Genomic DNA, 14,454 nt, shown 5'->3' with positions numbered 1-14,454 from the left:
ATGGAACATCTTATTTTCCCCATTTGGTGATTAAAACTTTCTGGGCATGGTTAGTAATTTGTATTGTATTGTATTGGCTTCTGCAGTTTTTTAGAGTCAGAAGCACTCTGTCTAAGCCCTTCATCTTCTAGCATTTTTACTGAGAATACAGGATTAATTCCAAGAGATCTGCCTTTTTTTGTTTTTTGGTTGGTTTTTGTTTGTTTTGGTTTGTCGGATTGGTTGGTTAGTTTGGTTTGTTTGTTTTCAGTTGCAGCTTTTCATATTCTTTCTTTGTTCTGTATATTTAGAGTTTTGATTATTCTCTGGTAAGAGGACTTTCTTTTCTGATCCAGTATCTTTGGTATTTTGTATGCTTCTTGTGCTTTGATAGACATCTTCTTCTTTAGGTTAAGAAATTTTTCTTGTATGATTTTGTTGAAAATGTCTTCTGGACCTTTGATCTCATCCTTCTTCTTCTAATCTGATTATCAGCATGTTGTGTGTTGTCATAATGTCCCAGAGTTCCTGGATGTTTCCTGAAAGTTTGTATGTAGACAGGTTGGTTTTGAACTTCTAGCTCTAACTCCAGTCGAGTGTTGGGCTTAAATGTAGGCCAACATGCCTGGCATCAACATCACCATCATTGGCTGCTGAGCATGGAATATATGGTTTTAGGTATTTATTTTGTTTTGTTTTGTATATGTAAGCATAGGCTATTGTGTTGATTTTCATCAACATCATGCATTTGAAATTTGGCAGGGAGTATGTTTAATTTCTTAGGATGGCATTTAATGATGACACTAACACTATATGAGCTTTCTGAGTCATTGAATTGTGGGTTTGTGACACTCTCCTTACCTGTTGTATTTTGTTTTTTTTTTAATTTTATTTGTTTGTTTTATTCCCATTTAATTCATTTTTAATTTAAATTTGTTTTTTTTAATTTATTCTCTGACATGAACTCGAGTCTTTGATTACCTCCTCCTGAGTGTTGGAGTCTTGCAATGCCACAGAGGAAGATGATGCAGCCATCCTTGATGAGACCTGATAAGCTAGAAGGGAAGGAATTCCTCCCCAATTAGGAGACTAGAGAAAGGGCATAGGGGCAGAAGAAGGAGGGTCGGTGGGCCTGGGAGGAGATGAGGGGGGGCTATGGCAAGGATACAAAGTGAACACATTGCAATAAATAAATTAATTAAATTAAAAAATAATTTATCCACTAAACATCCCAATTGTAATCTTCTCCCTTGACTCTTCCTTGTCTCACCCTCCATTCTTCTTTCCTCCTTATCCCACTTCCTATATCTCAGATACAGGGAACCTTCCTCTCCTACCATCTGAACCCAGCCTATCAAGTCTCATTACAACTTCCTGCATCCTCTTCCTCTGTGGCATAGCAATGCCCCCTCCACCAAGGGGAAATGATCAAATAGCAGACAACAGAGTCCATGTCAAAGCCAGCACCTTCTCCCCTTACTATGGATCGAACATGGAGACTGAGCTGCCTATCAGCTACATCTGAGCAGGGGTCTGGTTCCTCTTCATGAATGGTCTTTGGTGGGTCCATCAATCTCTGCAAGTCCCCATGGGCCCAGATTTGTTGTCCTTGTTGGTCTTCTTATGGAGGTCCTGCCAGCTCTGGGTCTTTCTACATTCTATTCTCCCCTATGATTCCCTGTGCTCTACCCAAAGTTTGGCTGTGAATCTTAGCATCTGTTTCGAACCCCTAATGGGCAGAGTCTTTTGGAGGATATGTATGTTAGGCTCTCATCCTCTTCCCTCTCCTCAGTCACTTCTGGTGTTTTTTCTATTTCCACTTTTGCATAAGAATTGAGCATCTTTCATAGGGTCCTCCTTTTTACTTAGCTCCTTTAGGTCTGTAGATTGTAGTATGTTTATCCAATATTATGGCCATTATCCATTTACAAATGAGCATATACCATGCATGTCTTTCTGGTTTTGGAATAACTCACTTAGGATGATCATTTCTAGTTCCATCTACTTGCCTGAAAATTTTATAGTTTCCTTTATTTTTTAAATACCCGAGGTGCATTCCATTGTGTAAATGTACTACAATTTCTGTAAAACAATGGTTTGGTTGAGAGACATGTAGTTTGTTTCCCTGTTATGGCTATTATGAATAGAGATGCTATGAACACAGTTGAGCAAATATCTTTGTTGAATGGTGGATCATCTTTTTGATATATGCCCAGGAATGGTAGAGCTGGGTCTTGAAGTAACACTATTTCCAATTGTCTGAGAAAGCATCGGATTGATTTTTATAGTGGTTGTATAAGTTTGCACTCTCACCAGCAATGGAGGAGTGTTCCTCTTTCTCCACATTCTCACTAGCTTGCTGTCACTTCAGGTTTTGACCTTAATCATGATGGGTTTAAGATGGAATGTCATTTGCATTTCCATGATTACTACAGATATTGAGCATTTAATGTCCACCATTTGATATTTCTCTGTGGAGAAATCTCTGTATAGTTCTGTACCCCAGTTTTAAATTGGATTTTTTGGATTATTGGAGTTTAATTTCTTCAGCTCTTTATATATATTGTTTATTAGCTCTTTCTGTTGTATGTAGGGTTGGTGAAGATCTTTTGCCAGGCTGTAGGCTGTCATTTTGTTCTGTTGACAGAGTTCTTTGCTTCATAGAAGCTTTTTGTTTCATGAGATCCTACTCCTTAATTCTTGATCTCAGAGCCAGTGTTCTTGGTGTTCTGTTGAGGAATTTATTATCTATGCCAATGAGATCAAGACTCTTTCCCACTTTTTCTTCTAACAGATTTAGTGTATCTGGTTTTATGTTGAGGTCTTTGAACAACTTGGACTGTAGTTTGATGTGGGGTGATAAATATGGATCTATTTTCATTTTTCTACATGTAGACTTCCAGTTAGACCAGCACCATTTGTTGAAGATGCTGTCCTTTTTCCATTGCATGGTTTTGGCTTCTTTGTCAAAAATCAAGTGTCGATAGGTGTGTGGGTTTATTTATGACTCTTCACTTCAATTCCATTCATCCACCATTCTGATTTTATTTCAGTACCGTGCATTTTTTATTACTATTGATTTATAGTAGAGCTTGAGATCAGGGATGGTGATACCTACTGAAGATCTGCTATAGTACAGGAGTGTTTTAGCTATTCTGGCTTTTTTATTTATCCATATGAAGCTGAGAATTGTTTTTTTCAACTTCGTTAAGGAATTGTGTTGATATTTTGATGGGAATATTATTTAATCTATAGATTGTTTTTGGTATGATAGCAATTTTTACTATGTTGATCCTACTGACCCATGAGAATGAGAGATATTTCTCTCTTCTGGTATCTTTTTCAATTTCTTTCTTCAGAGGCTTAAAGTTGTTTATTTTTTTTCGTGCAGGTTTTTCACTTGCTTGTTGAGGATAACTCCAAGATACATTATGTTGTTTTGTTTTTTTCCTACCTATTGTGAAGGGTGTTGTTCTCCTAATTCTTTCTCAGTCCATTTGTCTTTTGCATACAGGAGTGCTACTGATTTTTTTTTTAGTTAACTTTATATCCAACCACTTTGATAAAGTGTTATTCAACTGTAGGAGTTTCGTACAGTAGAATATTTGGGGTCACTTTTATATACTGTCATATATGTGAATAGCAATACTTTGACTTCTTCCTTATCAATTTGTATCCCCTTGATCACCTTTAGTTGTCTTATTGCCCTAGATAGGACTTTGAGTACTGTACTGAAGAGATTTGGAGAGAGTGTGTGGCCTTGTCTTGTCCCTGAGTTCAGTGGAATTGATTTAACTTTCTTTTCATTTAGTTTGATGTTAGCTCTAGGACTGCTGTATATTGTTTTTACTATTTTTAGATCTGTGCCTCTGTCCCCAGTCACTCCAAGACTTTAAACAAGAATAACTGTTGGATATTGTCAAATACTTTTTTGGCTTCTAAGGAAATGATCCTGTGCTATTTTTTTTCAATTTGTTTATATGATGGATTAAGATTCCATATATTGGACCATCCCTGCATGCCTGGAATGAAGCCTACTTGGTCATGTTGGATGATATTTTTGGTATGTTCTTGGATTTGGTTTGTGGTTAATTTATTGAGTATTTTTGCATCATTGTTCATAAAAGAGATTGGTCTGAAGATTTCTTTCTCTTTTGGGGTCTTTTAGGATTTATCAAGGTAACTGTGGTCTTACAAAAGGAGTTTGGTCATGTTGTGTCCATTTCTATTTTGTGGAATAATTTGAAGAATATCGGTTTTCACTCTTCATTGAAGTTCTTGTAGAATTCTGCTCTGAAATCATCTTACCCTTGGCTCTTTTTTTGGAAGGATTTTGATAGCTGCTTCTATTTTTTTTAGGCAGTATAAGTCTCTTTAATATCTTTACCTGATTTTTATTCAACTTTGGTAAGTGGAAATCTAACAAGAGAATTGTATATTTCATTTAGATTTTTCAAATGTTGTGGCATATAGGCTTTTGACATAAGAGCTAATGGTTCTTCAGATTTTCTCAGTGTCTGTTATCTCTCTGTCTTCATTTCAGACTTTGTTGATTTGGATAGTCTCTTTCTGCCATTTACTTAGTTTGGCTAAGAGTTTGTCTATATATTTGATTTTCTCAAAGAACTAGCTCTTGGTTTCGTTGATTTTTTTAAATTATTTTCTTTGTTTCTAATTTATTGATTTCAGCCCTGATGTTGGTTATTCCTAGTGGTCTACTCCTGTTGGGTGTGTTTGCTTCTTTTTTTTCTAGGGCTTTCAGGTGTGCCATTAAGTTGCTTGCATGGGATGTCTCCAATAGCTTATGAAGGCCTTTAGTGATATTAAAAGTCCTCTTAGGACTGCTTTCATTGCATCCCACGAGATTAGGTATGATGTGCATTCATTTTCATTGAACTGTAGGAAGTTCTTTCTTTATTTCTTTCCTCACCTAGATTTCATTGAGTAGGGAGTTGTTCAGTTCCCACGTGTGTGTAGGCTTTTTATTATTTCTGTTATTGTTGAGGTTCATCTTTAGTCCATCATGGTCTGATAAGGTACAAGATATCATTTCAGTCTTGTTGTATCTTTTGAGGCCTGGTTTGTGACCTACTGTATGGTCAGTTTTGGAGAAGGGTCCATGAGGTGCTAAAAGAAGATAGATTCTTTTCTTTTTGGGTTTAAAAATTCTCTAGATATCTGTTAGGTCCATTTGATTCATGACATCCATTAGTGTCATTATCTCTCAGTTTAAGTTCTTTTCCATTGCTCTGTCCCTTGATAATAGTGACATGTTGACTTCTCCCACTATTAATGTACGGTGATTGATATGTTCTTTAAGTTTTATTAATGTTTCTTTTACAAATGTGGGTGTTCTTGTATCTGGGGCATTGTTGCTCAGAATACAGATGCCATCTTGGTGGAATTTTCCTTTGATGAGTATGAAGTAGTCTTCCTCATTATTTATTTATTTATTTATATTTAGGAGCAATAACTGACATCAGGCAATATTTTCATAGTTTGAAACTATGTGTAACAGCATAGTTTTTAAAAAAATCTTTCAACATTTTATTGTGTTCTTTTTACATTTTTATTAATAACAGTTTATTCACTTTGTATCCCCCCTGTACCTCCCTTCCTCCTCCCCTTCCAATCCCACCCTCCATCTTTCCCACCCCTGTTCCTTTCCCAGTCCACTGATAAGGGAGGTCCTCCTCCCCTTCACTCTGATCCTAGTCTATCAGGTCTCATTAGGAGTGGCTGCATTGTCTTCTTCTGTGGCCTGGCAAGGCTGATTCCCCCTCAATGGGAGGTGATCAAAATAAAAAAGCAGTCCAATGAGTTCCTGTCAGAGACAGTGCCTGTCCCCATTACTATGAAGCACACTTGAATACTGAACTGCCATAGGCTACCTTTATTGCAGGGGTTTCAGGCCATCTCCATGAGTGGTCCTTGGCTGGCATATTAGTTTCACAAAAGACCCCTGTGCCCAGAATTTTTGGAACAGTTACTGTCCTTGTGGAGCTCCTGTCCTCTCCAGGTTTACTATCTCCCAGTTCTTCCATAAGATTCCCTGCACTCTACCCAAAGTTTGGCTATGAGTCTCAGCATCTGCCTTGACACCCTTCTGGGTTAGAGCCTTTCAAAGGCCCTCTGTGGTAGGCTCCTGTCCTGTTCCTTTGTTCTCCATCATCTGATGTCCATCCTCTTTGCCTTTTTGCATGGGGTTTGAGCATCTTAACCAGCATACTTCCTGATTAACTTCCTTAGGTGTACAGATTTTAGTATTTTTATCCTATATATTATATTCTATATCCACTTATAAGTGAGTATATACCCTGTGAGTCTTTCTGCTTCTGGGATACCACACTCAGCATGATCTTTTCCACTTCCCACCATTTACCTGCAAGTTTCATGTTTTCCTTGTTTTTCATTGCTGAGTTATATTCCATAGTACAGATATACCACAATTTCTGTATCCATTTCTCAACTGAGGGCCATCTCTGCTGTTTCCAGCTTCTGGCTATTACAAATAAAGCTATTACAAACATAGCTGAGTAGATGTCCTTGTTGTATACTTGAGCGCCTTTTGGATATATGCTTAGGAGTGGTATAGCTGGATCTTGAGGAGGCGCTATTCCTAATTGTCTGAGAAAGTGTCAGGTTGATTTGTAAAGTGGTTGTATAAGTTTACATTCCCACCAGCAATGAAGGAGGGTTCCCCTTTCTCCAAATCCTATCCAGCATGAGTTGTCACTTAAGTTATTCTTCTTAGTCATTTTGATGGGTGTAAGGTGAAATCTCAGGGTGGTTTTGATTTGCATTTCCCTGATGACTAAGAATGTTGAACATTTCTTTAAGTGTTTCTCTGCCATTCTATATTCCTCTATTGAGAATTCTCTGTTTTGCTTTGTACCCCATTTTTTAATTTGGGTTACTTGATTTGTTGCTGTTTAACTTCTTGAATTCTTTATAAATACTGGATATTAACCCTCTGTCAGATATAGGGTTAGTGAAGATCCTTTCCCAATCTGTAGGCAGTCGTTTTGTTTTGAAAACAGTTTCCTTTGACTTATAGAAGATTTTCAGTTTCATGAGGTCCCATTTATTGATTGTTGCTCTTAGAGTCTGCGCTGTTGGTGTTCTGTTCAGGAAGTTGTAGCCTGTGCAAATGAGTTCAAGGCTCTTCCTCACTTTTTCTTCTAACAGGGTTAGTATGTCTGGTTTTATACTGAGGTCTTTGATCCACCTGAACTTTAGTTTTGTGCAGAGTGATAATTATGGATCTATTTTCATTTTCCTACATGTAGACATCCATTTAGACCAGCACCTTTTGTTGAAGATGCTATCTTTTTTCCGTTGTATGGTTTTGGCATCTTTGTAAAAATCAGGAGTCCATAGTGTGTGGGTGTATTTCTGGGACTTCTATCCAATTCCTTTGATCCACTAGTTAGTGTCTATGCAAGTACCATGCAGTTTTTATTACTTTTGCTCTATAGTACAGCTTGAGATCTGGGATGGGGATACCTCCAGAAGATCTTTTATTATGGAAGATTGTTTTAGCAATTCTGGGTTTCTTGTTATTCCATATGAAGTTGGGAATTTTTGTTTCAAGGTCTGTAAAGATTTGTGTTGGTAATTTGATGGGAATTACATTAAATCTGTAGATTGAATTTGGTAAGAGGACCATTTTTACTATGTTTATCCTGCCAAGCCATGAGCATGAGAGATCTTTCCATCTTCTGATATCTTCTTCTATTTCTTTCTTTAGAGACTTGAATTTTTTTCATACAAGTCTTTGACTTGCTTGGTTAGGGTCACACCAAGGTACTTTATGTCCTTTTTGACTATTGTGAAGGGTGTTGTTTACCTAATTTCTTTCTCAGCACTTTTGTCATTTGTATACAAAAGGGCTACTGATTTTTTGTGTTGATTTTGTATCCAGCCACATTGCTGAAAGTATTTGTCAGCTTTAGGGGTTCCCTGTTAGAATTTTGGGGGTCACTCAGGTATACTATCATATCATCTACAAATAGTGATACTTTGACTTCTTCTTTTCCCATTTGTATCCCCTTAATCTTCTTTAATTGTCTTATTACTCTAGCAAGGACTTCGAGAACTATGTTGAAGAGATATGGAGAGAGGGGGCAGCCTTGCCTCGTCCCTGAATTCAGTGGGATTGTTTTAAGTTTCTCTCCATTCAGTTTGATGTTGGCTATATGTTTTCTGTATATTGCCTTTACTATGTTTAGGTATATGCCCTGTATCCCTGATCTCTCCAATACTTTAAAAATGAATGGATGCTGGATTTTTTCAAATGCTTTTTCAGCATCTAAGGAGATTATCATGTGTTTATTTTTCTTTCAGTTTGTTAATATGGTGGATCATATCGATAGATTTTTGCATATTGAACCACCCCTGAATACCTGACCTGAAGCCTGCTTTGTTGTAGTGGATGATATCTTTGATGTATTTTTGTATTGGGTTTGCAAAGTATTTTGTTGAGTATTTTTGCATCAATGCTCATAAGAGAGATTGGCCTGAAATTGTCTTTATGCTGGGGTATCCAGGGCTGCTTGCTCCTGAATAACTGGGTTCTGGAGATGCCATATTGTTTGTCTTTTGTTGGTTGAGCTTTTACACTGGCCTCTACCCATTGGTATATCTTAGGTGTTGGGTGTTAGTTTCTGGTACTTCCTGGAATCCTGTGGTGGGTCAAATCCCCTTGGCAGAAAGATTTTTCCCAAAGGAGCTCTCCTCCGTTTTTTAGGTATGGTCAATGAATGGCAGGTGTTTTTCAAGAATTGCCACAGCTCATCTCAGGCATACAGACCTGAGTAGTAATTGTTGCCTTTGTTAGTAAAGGGGGCTATCCTCTCACCCAGAGAAATTCTGGAGACAGCTGCCCTGCTGCTGGGTTTCTTGCTGTAAATTTAGTGAGCTGCTGCTGTAACCTGGGTGCCTTCTGGTTTGGTCAGTTTAGTTAGGGAAAACTGGTTGTCCTTTGGAGCAGTATCTGGGGGTTGATCTCAGGGAACCCAGGCTTCTGTAGGTTTGAGTTTGGAGCTCTATACCACAGTAGCCAAGTGGTAATCAGTGGCAGGTGAGCACCACTTTCATGTATACAGCAGGAGGCTAGAGTATGGATCCTGTGGATAACCAGAAACTTTTCTGGAGCTAGGTGTCCTGAGGTAGGGCCAGATATTTTCCCCAACTTTGGGTTTTCTCCCAATAGGAAGACTCAGTCTGTGGTGTGTAGAATGCGTAGGCACTTGCCAATGATGGCTCCAAGCTGGTGACTGGGAAAGAAGCTGAGAACTTTTCCAAAAATGTTCCTGTGTATGGTGGATGTAGTGTGTGTGTGGAGAGTTGGCTGAGTTCTCTAAGCTGGGACCTGCTGTTTCCCTGCCTGTGGGGTTTTCTCCAGACAGGGAAACCCAGCCTCTAGTGTCCGGGGGCACACAATTCTGTGATGGAGAGTAGGGCATATAAGCCTAGCAGCTGGAGGCACACTCAGGCCTGGAAGCTGTGCACCCACCGGTCTGCAGAACCTTTCCAGGGATAAAATGGGTGACCTGAGGTCAGTCCTGCTTTCTTCCCTGTTTTTTTTTTCCTAGACTGGGGCTCCCAGTCTATGGTGCCCTGGAGAACATAATTTAGTTTGGAAAGTTTATCAGGACAGAAAGGTGTATCCTGGGACCCGGGATATCTTCCGGGTTCTTGCTGAGTGACCTGAGAGTGGACCTGACTGACTCCCACACCGTGGAGTTTCCTCTCACCTGGGTAACAGGATCTCTGTTGTTTTAGGGCCCAGAGTTCAGTCTTTTAGTTGCTGTACCAACATTGCTGTCCTACTCCTCAGACCCAATGTCCTTCTGGCACCACCATCTGGGATTCCCCCCTTCCTCATCCCTTTCAATTAATTTTGGTTGAAAGTCTATTTTATTAGATATTAGAATAGCTACTCCTGCTTGCTTCTTGGGTCCATTTGCTTGAAAACCTTATTCCTGCTGCAACATCCCAGGAACTTTCCCAGAGATTAGCTGGGTGCTCTGAGGTTGGACCTGATTGTTTACTTCATCATTGGTTTTCTTCTTACATTTGAAACACAGTCAGTTGGGACCCACAGATCCAACTATTGGACGCCATGCAGTCTCTGCTACCCAGCTTATCAGACACAGTATGCAATCAGCCCAACCATCTGGGATCTATTTTTAATTTTTACTGAATATGAGTATTTTGATTATATGCATGAATATGCACCTCTTGTGTGCCTAATCCTCACAGTAGTCTGAAGATGTCTTCAGAACTCATGAACTTATAGCAATTGATAGTAGTGGGTCCCAGGTAATCACTGACAATTGAGCCCAATTATTTGAAAGAGCAGCAAGAACTCCTCACTGCTGAGCCATCTGTCCTGTTTTATGTTGCTTATTTATGATCAGCATTTACATTTACTTGTTAATATTTTCATCTTTCTATTTTTAGGTGTTTAAACATGCATTCCCTTTTAGTAAGATATCATTGAAGTTACAGTTTAAGCTGGGGCAGTGCAATTTCTGGAAAATAAATATACAACAGGAGTGAATGTATAATTCCTTGTAGAAGCTTCAGTAAAGACCTCTGAGTTCTTTCAATATTTTGTGTTTGTTTGATTGACTTTTAGAGGAGGCTCTGTCTTACTATATAGGTCTGGCTGTCCTAGAACTTTTTGAATAGATAATGCTGACATCCAGTTCAATAAGATACAGCTGTGTCTGCCTCCTGAGTGATGGAATTGAAGGCATGACAGAATACACCCAGCTTGTCCACCATTTTTTGTAGTTAATAACTGTTAATAAATTTCTCTGATCTGTACTTAGTATTGATCATCTGTTAATTTCTCTCTCTCTGTGTCTCTGTCTCTATGTCTGTGTCTCTCTATTTCAAACCCTTCTCTCTGTTTGTCTTTGTCCACATTAATTGCCATGTCTATTCCAAAGCTATATCCTCTTCAAAAAGTTCATATATGATACAGTTAAAACTTGTTATTCTGTTTTCTTCTAAAATGACTTAGTGATAACATTAATACTTCTTTTTTAATAGAAAGTTTTAATCTTTATTTTTAATCTATAGACTACATTATATAGTAAGGAGGATATACAAAACAATGATCAAAGAATAATCATGTGTTCTATTCCTTTTCTTTTGTCTGATCACTCAGAAATATGGTGCTATTGGCTATGATTGTTGTTGCTTGCCACTCACATTATTTTTATCCATGTATTCACTGTAGTCCACTTTCCCTTCCACGAATATATGAGTCCTCCTCTTCACATACTGATATGCCACATCCCTGAGCCCTGGTCAAAACATAATATTCAGTACCATGTTGTCTTTTGACTGATGTTTCCCATCTGTTCAGTGTCCCCTGATCAACACATCTCATTTGTTGCTATATAAAATATCATGACTGTGTTTTGTCCTTCCACCTTTCTCATGACAGGGTCCTGACCTACTCACCCAAGTAACTGAAAATGATTCATAGATTGCTCAAGTACCCAACTAATGGCTACTTTATATTCATGTCTTACAAACTGATGAAACACAGGTTTTTGAAGCACGCCTTTGTTTTTTGTTTGTTTGTTTGTTTTTGTTTTTTTTTCAATCTAACCTTTAGGCTTTTTCATCTCCCCTACTTCACATCATGCACAGCACCCAACTGTATAACATTCGCACTTCTGTGTCAGAAAATAAATGGAAGAAGCAGTAGAATTATATGACTATATTGACAATGACGTATAAATTATATTGTTGCCACTGTTTCTGTTGTACAAATGTATGGCATATTTTAGAATTCAGTGACCTTCAATGATGTGCATGTGAAATTCAGCCAAGAAGAGTGGGCCTTGCTGGAACCTTCCCAGAAGCAACTCTACAAAGATGTGATGCTAGAGACCTGTGAAAACCTCACTGCTATAGGTAAGACTGCAATTTTTCTTTCACTTTTAAAATAAAGAGACAACTCTTACTTTGTTATTGATCCTCTTCTGTAATTCCAATTGAGAATGAGGAGGAATGTGGTAAATAAATCAGGCATGATTCTAAGGGTCACAGAAGATAATGATTTATGTTTTGCCTTAATAATAACATGTTATTTCCAATAATATATATTTTCTCGTACTATATTTTAGGCTACAATTGGGATGACCATAATATTGAAGAACATTTTCAAAGTTCTACAAGTAATAAAAGGTAACATTATGTGCACACTGATACAGATATGAATCTCAAATTTTAATGTGTCCTGGAAGTTTGGTGTTTTTTGTTTGTTTGTTTATTGGCTGCTTTTTATTTTCTGTTTTTGAAATAGGTTTTTTCTGGGTATCTGTGACTTTCTTAGACTTGCTTGTTAGACCAGCCTGACCTCAAAATAACAAGCAAGATCTGCCTGCTTCTGCCTCCACAAGTGCTGGGATTGAAGGCATGTACCAGCACACATGGCTGTGTCCTGGAAGTTTTAAAGAAAAGCAACAGTGTAAAAACAGCACTGCTTTACCTGTACTGATGATCATTAAAATCTCATAATTCCATGTACTTCAATGTCAGGTATCTGATTTGTGTTTACAAGGCACTCCCCTAAGATAGAAGAAAATAAAATAATATTGTAACAAAAATACCATTTGAATCATATGGACATTACAGCTACTGACTTGAACTGCCAATCTGTTTAGTCTCATTCTATCTACTCAGATATTGTAAGAGGTATGCACACTGAATTGGTGATCATTATGTGTCCAAAACCTTCTAATAAGCAAAAATTTCATAGTAGAATCAGTGTTACTCATTTTTGTGCAGTAACTTTGTAAAGTTTAGTGAAAGAAGCAGCTTATGAGAATCAAGAATATTGTTGTGGAGAAACCTTAATCCCTATATGACATATCTATGATGAACAAAAAACAAACTGTGTTAATTCAATGTGGGAATCTTTATTATTTTTGTAAATTAAACTGGTATATCATATGTCAAAATGATTCTAAGACACATGAGCATAGGGATATTGAAAGAAGCAGTGTCCTTGTCTTTCTCCAAGAACAATTGATTTGGTAGTAGTCCCCACTGTGAGTAAATTTTCTGAATGTGATAAATGGTTACTGTTAATTGGTTTTGCAACTTCACTGAGAATTTATCAGCAAACTCATATTGCTGAAAATACCTATGAATACTAGGACTTTGGAACTTCTGCTTGTCCTGGCTCACTTTGTAAATGAAGTATCATTCATACAGTACAAAAATTTGTGAATGGGATTGCTGTGGTAAAACTCTGAATTCTTAAATACTCTTCATATATAGGAGAAAAGCTCTTATAGAAAAATGATGCTATAAAACTGATCCGCATAACAAATTCTCTTACCATCACAGGGATCTTCAAAAATACCCATAATGAAGGGGAATACCGTGAATGTAAATAATGTGATAAAACTTTTAAATTTGATTCTTCTTTACCATTAGACCAAATTATGAAATTAATTCACATAGATAAATATATTTATTAGTGTAATGAAATGACGGTGGTAAATCTTTCACATGTGCCAATTTTCTTTGCAGGCATGAAAGCAGTCATACTGGAGAGAAACCCTTTAAATGCACTCTATGTGGGAAAACCTTCCCGTATATCACTGTTCTTATATGGCATAAAAGAACACACACTGGAGAGAAGCCTTACAAATGTAATCAATGTGGTAAAGCCTTTGCAAAAAGCAGTCAGCTCATACGGCATAAAAGAACACATACTGGAGAGAAACCTTATGAATGTAATGAGTGTGGCAAAGCCTTTGCAGAAAACAGTACTCTCTTAAGCCATACAAGAACACACACTGGAGAGAAACCTTATGAATGTAATGAGTGTGGCAAAGCCTTTGCAGAAAACAGTACTCTCTTAAGCCATAAAAGAACACACACTGGAGAGAAACCTTATGAATGTAACCAGTGTGGTAAAGCCTTTGCACAAAACAGTACTCTCTTAAGCCATAAAAGAACACACACTGGAGAGAAACCTTATGAATGTAACCAGTGTGGTAAAGCCTTTGCACAAAACAGTCATCTCATAAGCCATAAAAGAACACACACTGGAGAGAAACCTTATGAATGTAATGAGTGTGGTAAAGCCTTTGCAAAAAACAGTCATCTCATGAGTCATAAAAGAACACACACTGGAGAGAAACCTTATGAATGTAATGAGTGTGGCAAAGCCTTTGCAGAAAACAGTCATCTCATAAGACATAAAAGAACACATACTGGAAAGAAACCTTATGAATATACCCAATCTGATAAAGCCTTTGCACAGCAGAGTAGTCTCCAAAAACAGGAAAAGACACACAGTGGAGGGAAGCCTTGTGAGGGTAATTAGTGTGATAAAGCCTTTGCATGTAACAATCATCTCCTAAGACAACAGCACATTCTGGAGGGAAACCATATGAATATAACTATGTGGCAAAGCCTTTGCACATAACATCT

At 37.7% G+C, this 14,454-nt stretch overlaps 1 protein-coding gene across 1 annotated transcript; it reads left to right on the top strand.

Annotated features, from left to right (window-relative positions):
* Nucleotides 1-13,888: 13,888 nt before the first annotated feature.
* LOC132650815 (zinc finger protein 120-like) lies at nucleotides 13,889-14,182 on the top strand (the record flags this gene model as incomplete). Its single annotated transcript, XM_060376130.1, has 1 exon — nucleotides 13,889-14,182. A coding segment is annotated over one exon (294 nt), but the record flags the coding sequence as incomplete, so codon positions are not given.
* Nucleotides 14,183-14,454: the final 272 nt, after the last annotated feature.

This window comes from Meriones unguiculatus (assembly GCF_030254825.1).
Source record: "Meriones unguiculatus strain TT.TT164.6M chromosome 13 unlocalized genomic scaffold, Bangor_MerUng_6.1 Chr13_unordered_Scaffold_33, whole genome shotgun sequence".
Taxonomy (NCBI): Eukaryota; Metazoa; Chordata; class Mammalia; order Rodentia; family Muridae; genus Meriones; species Meriones unguiculatus.
This window is presented reverse-complemented; position numbering and strand designations above follow the sequence as displayed.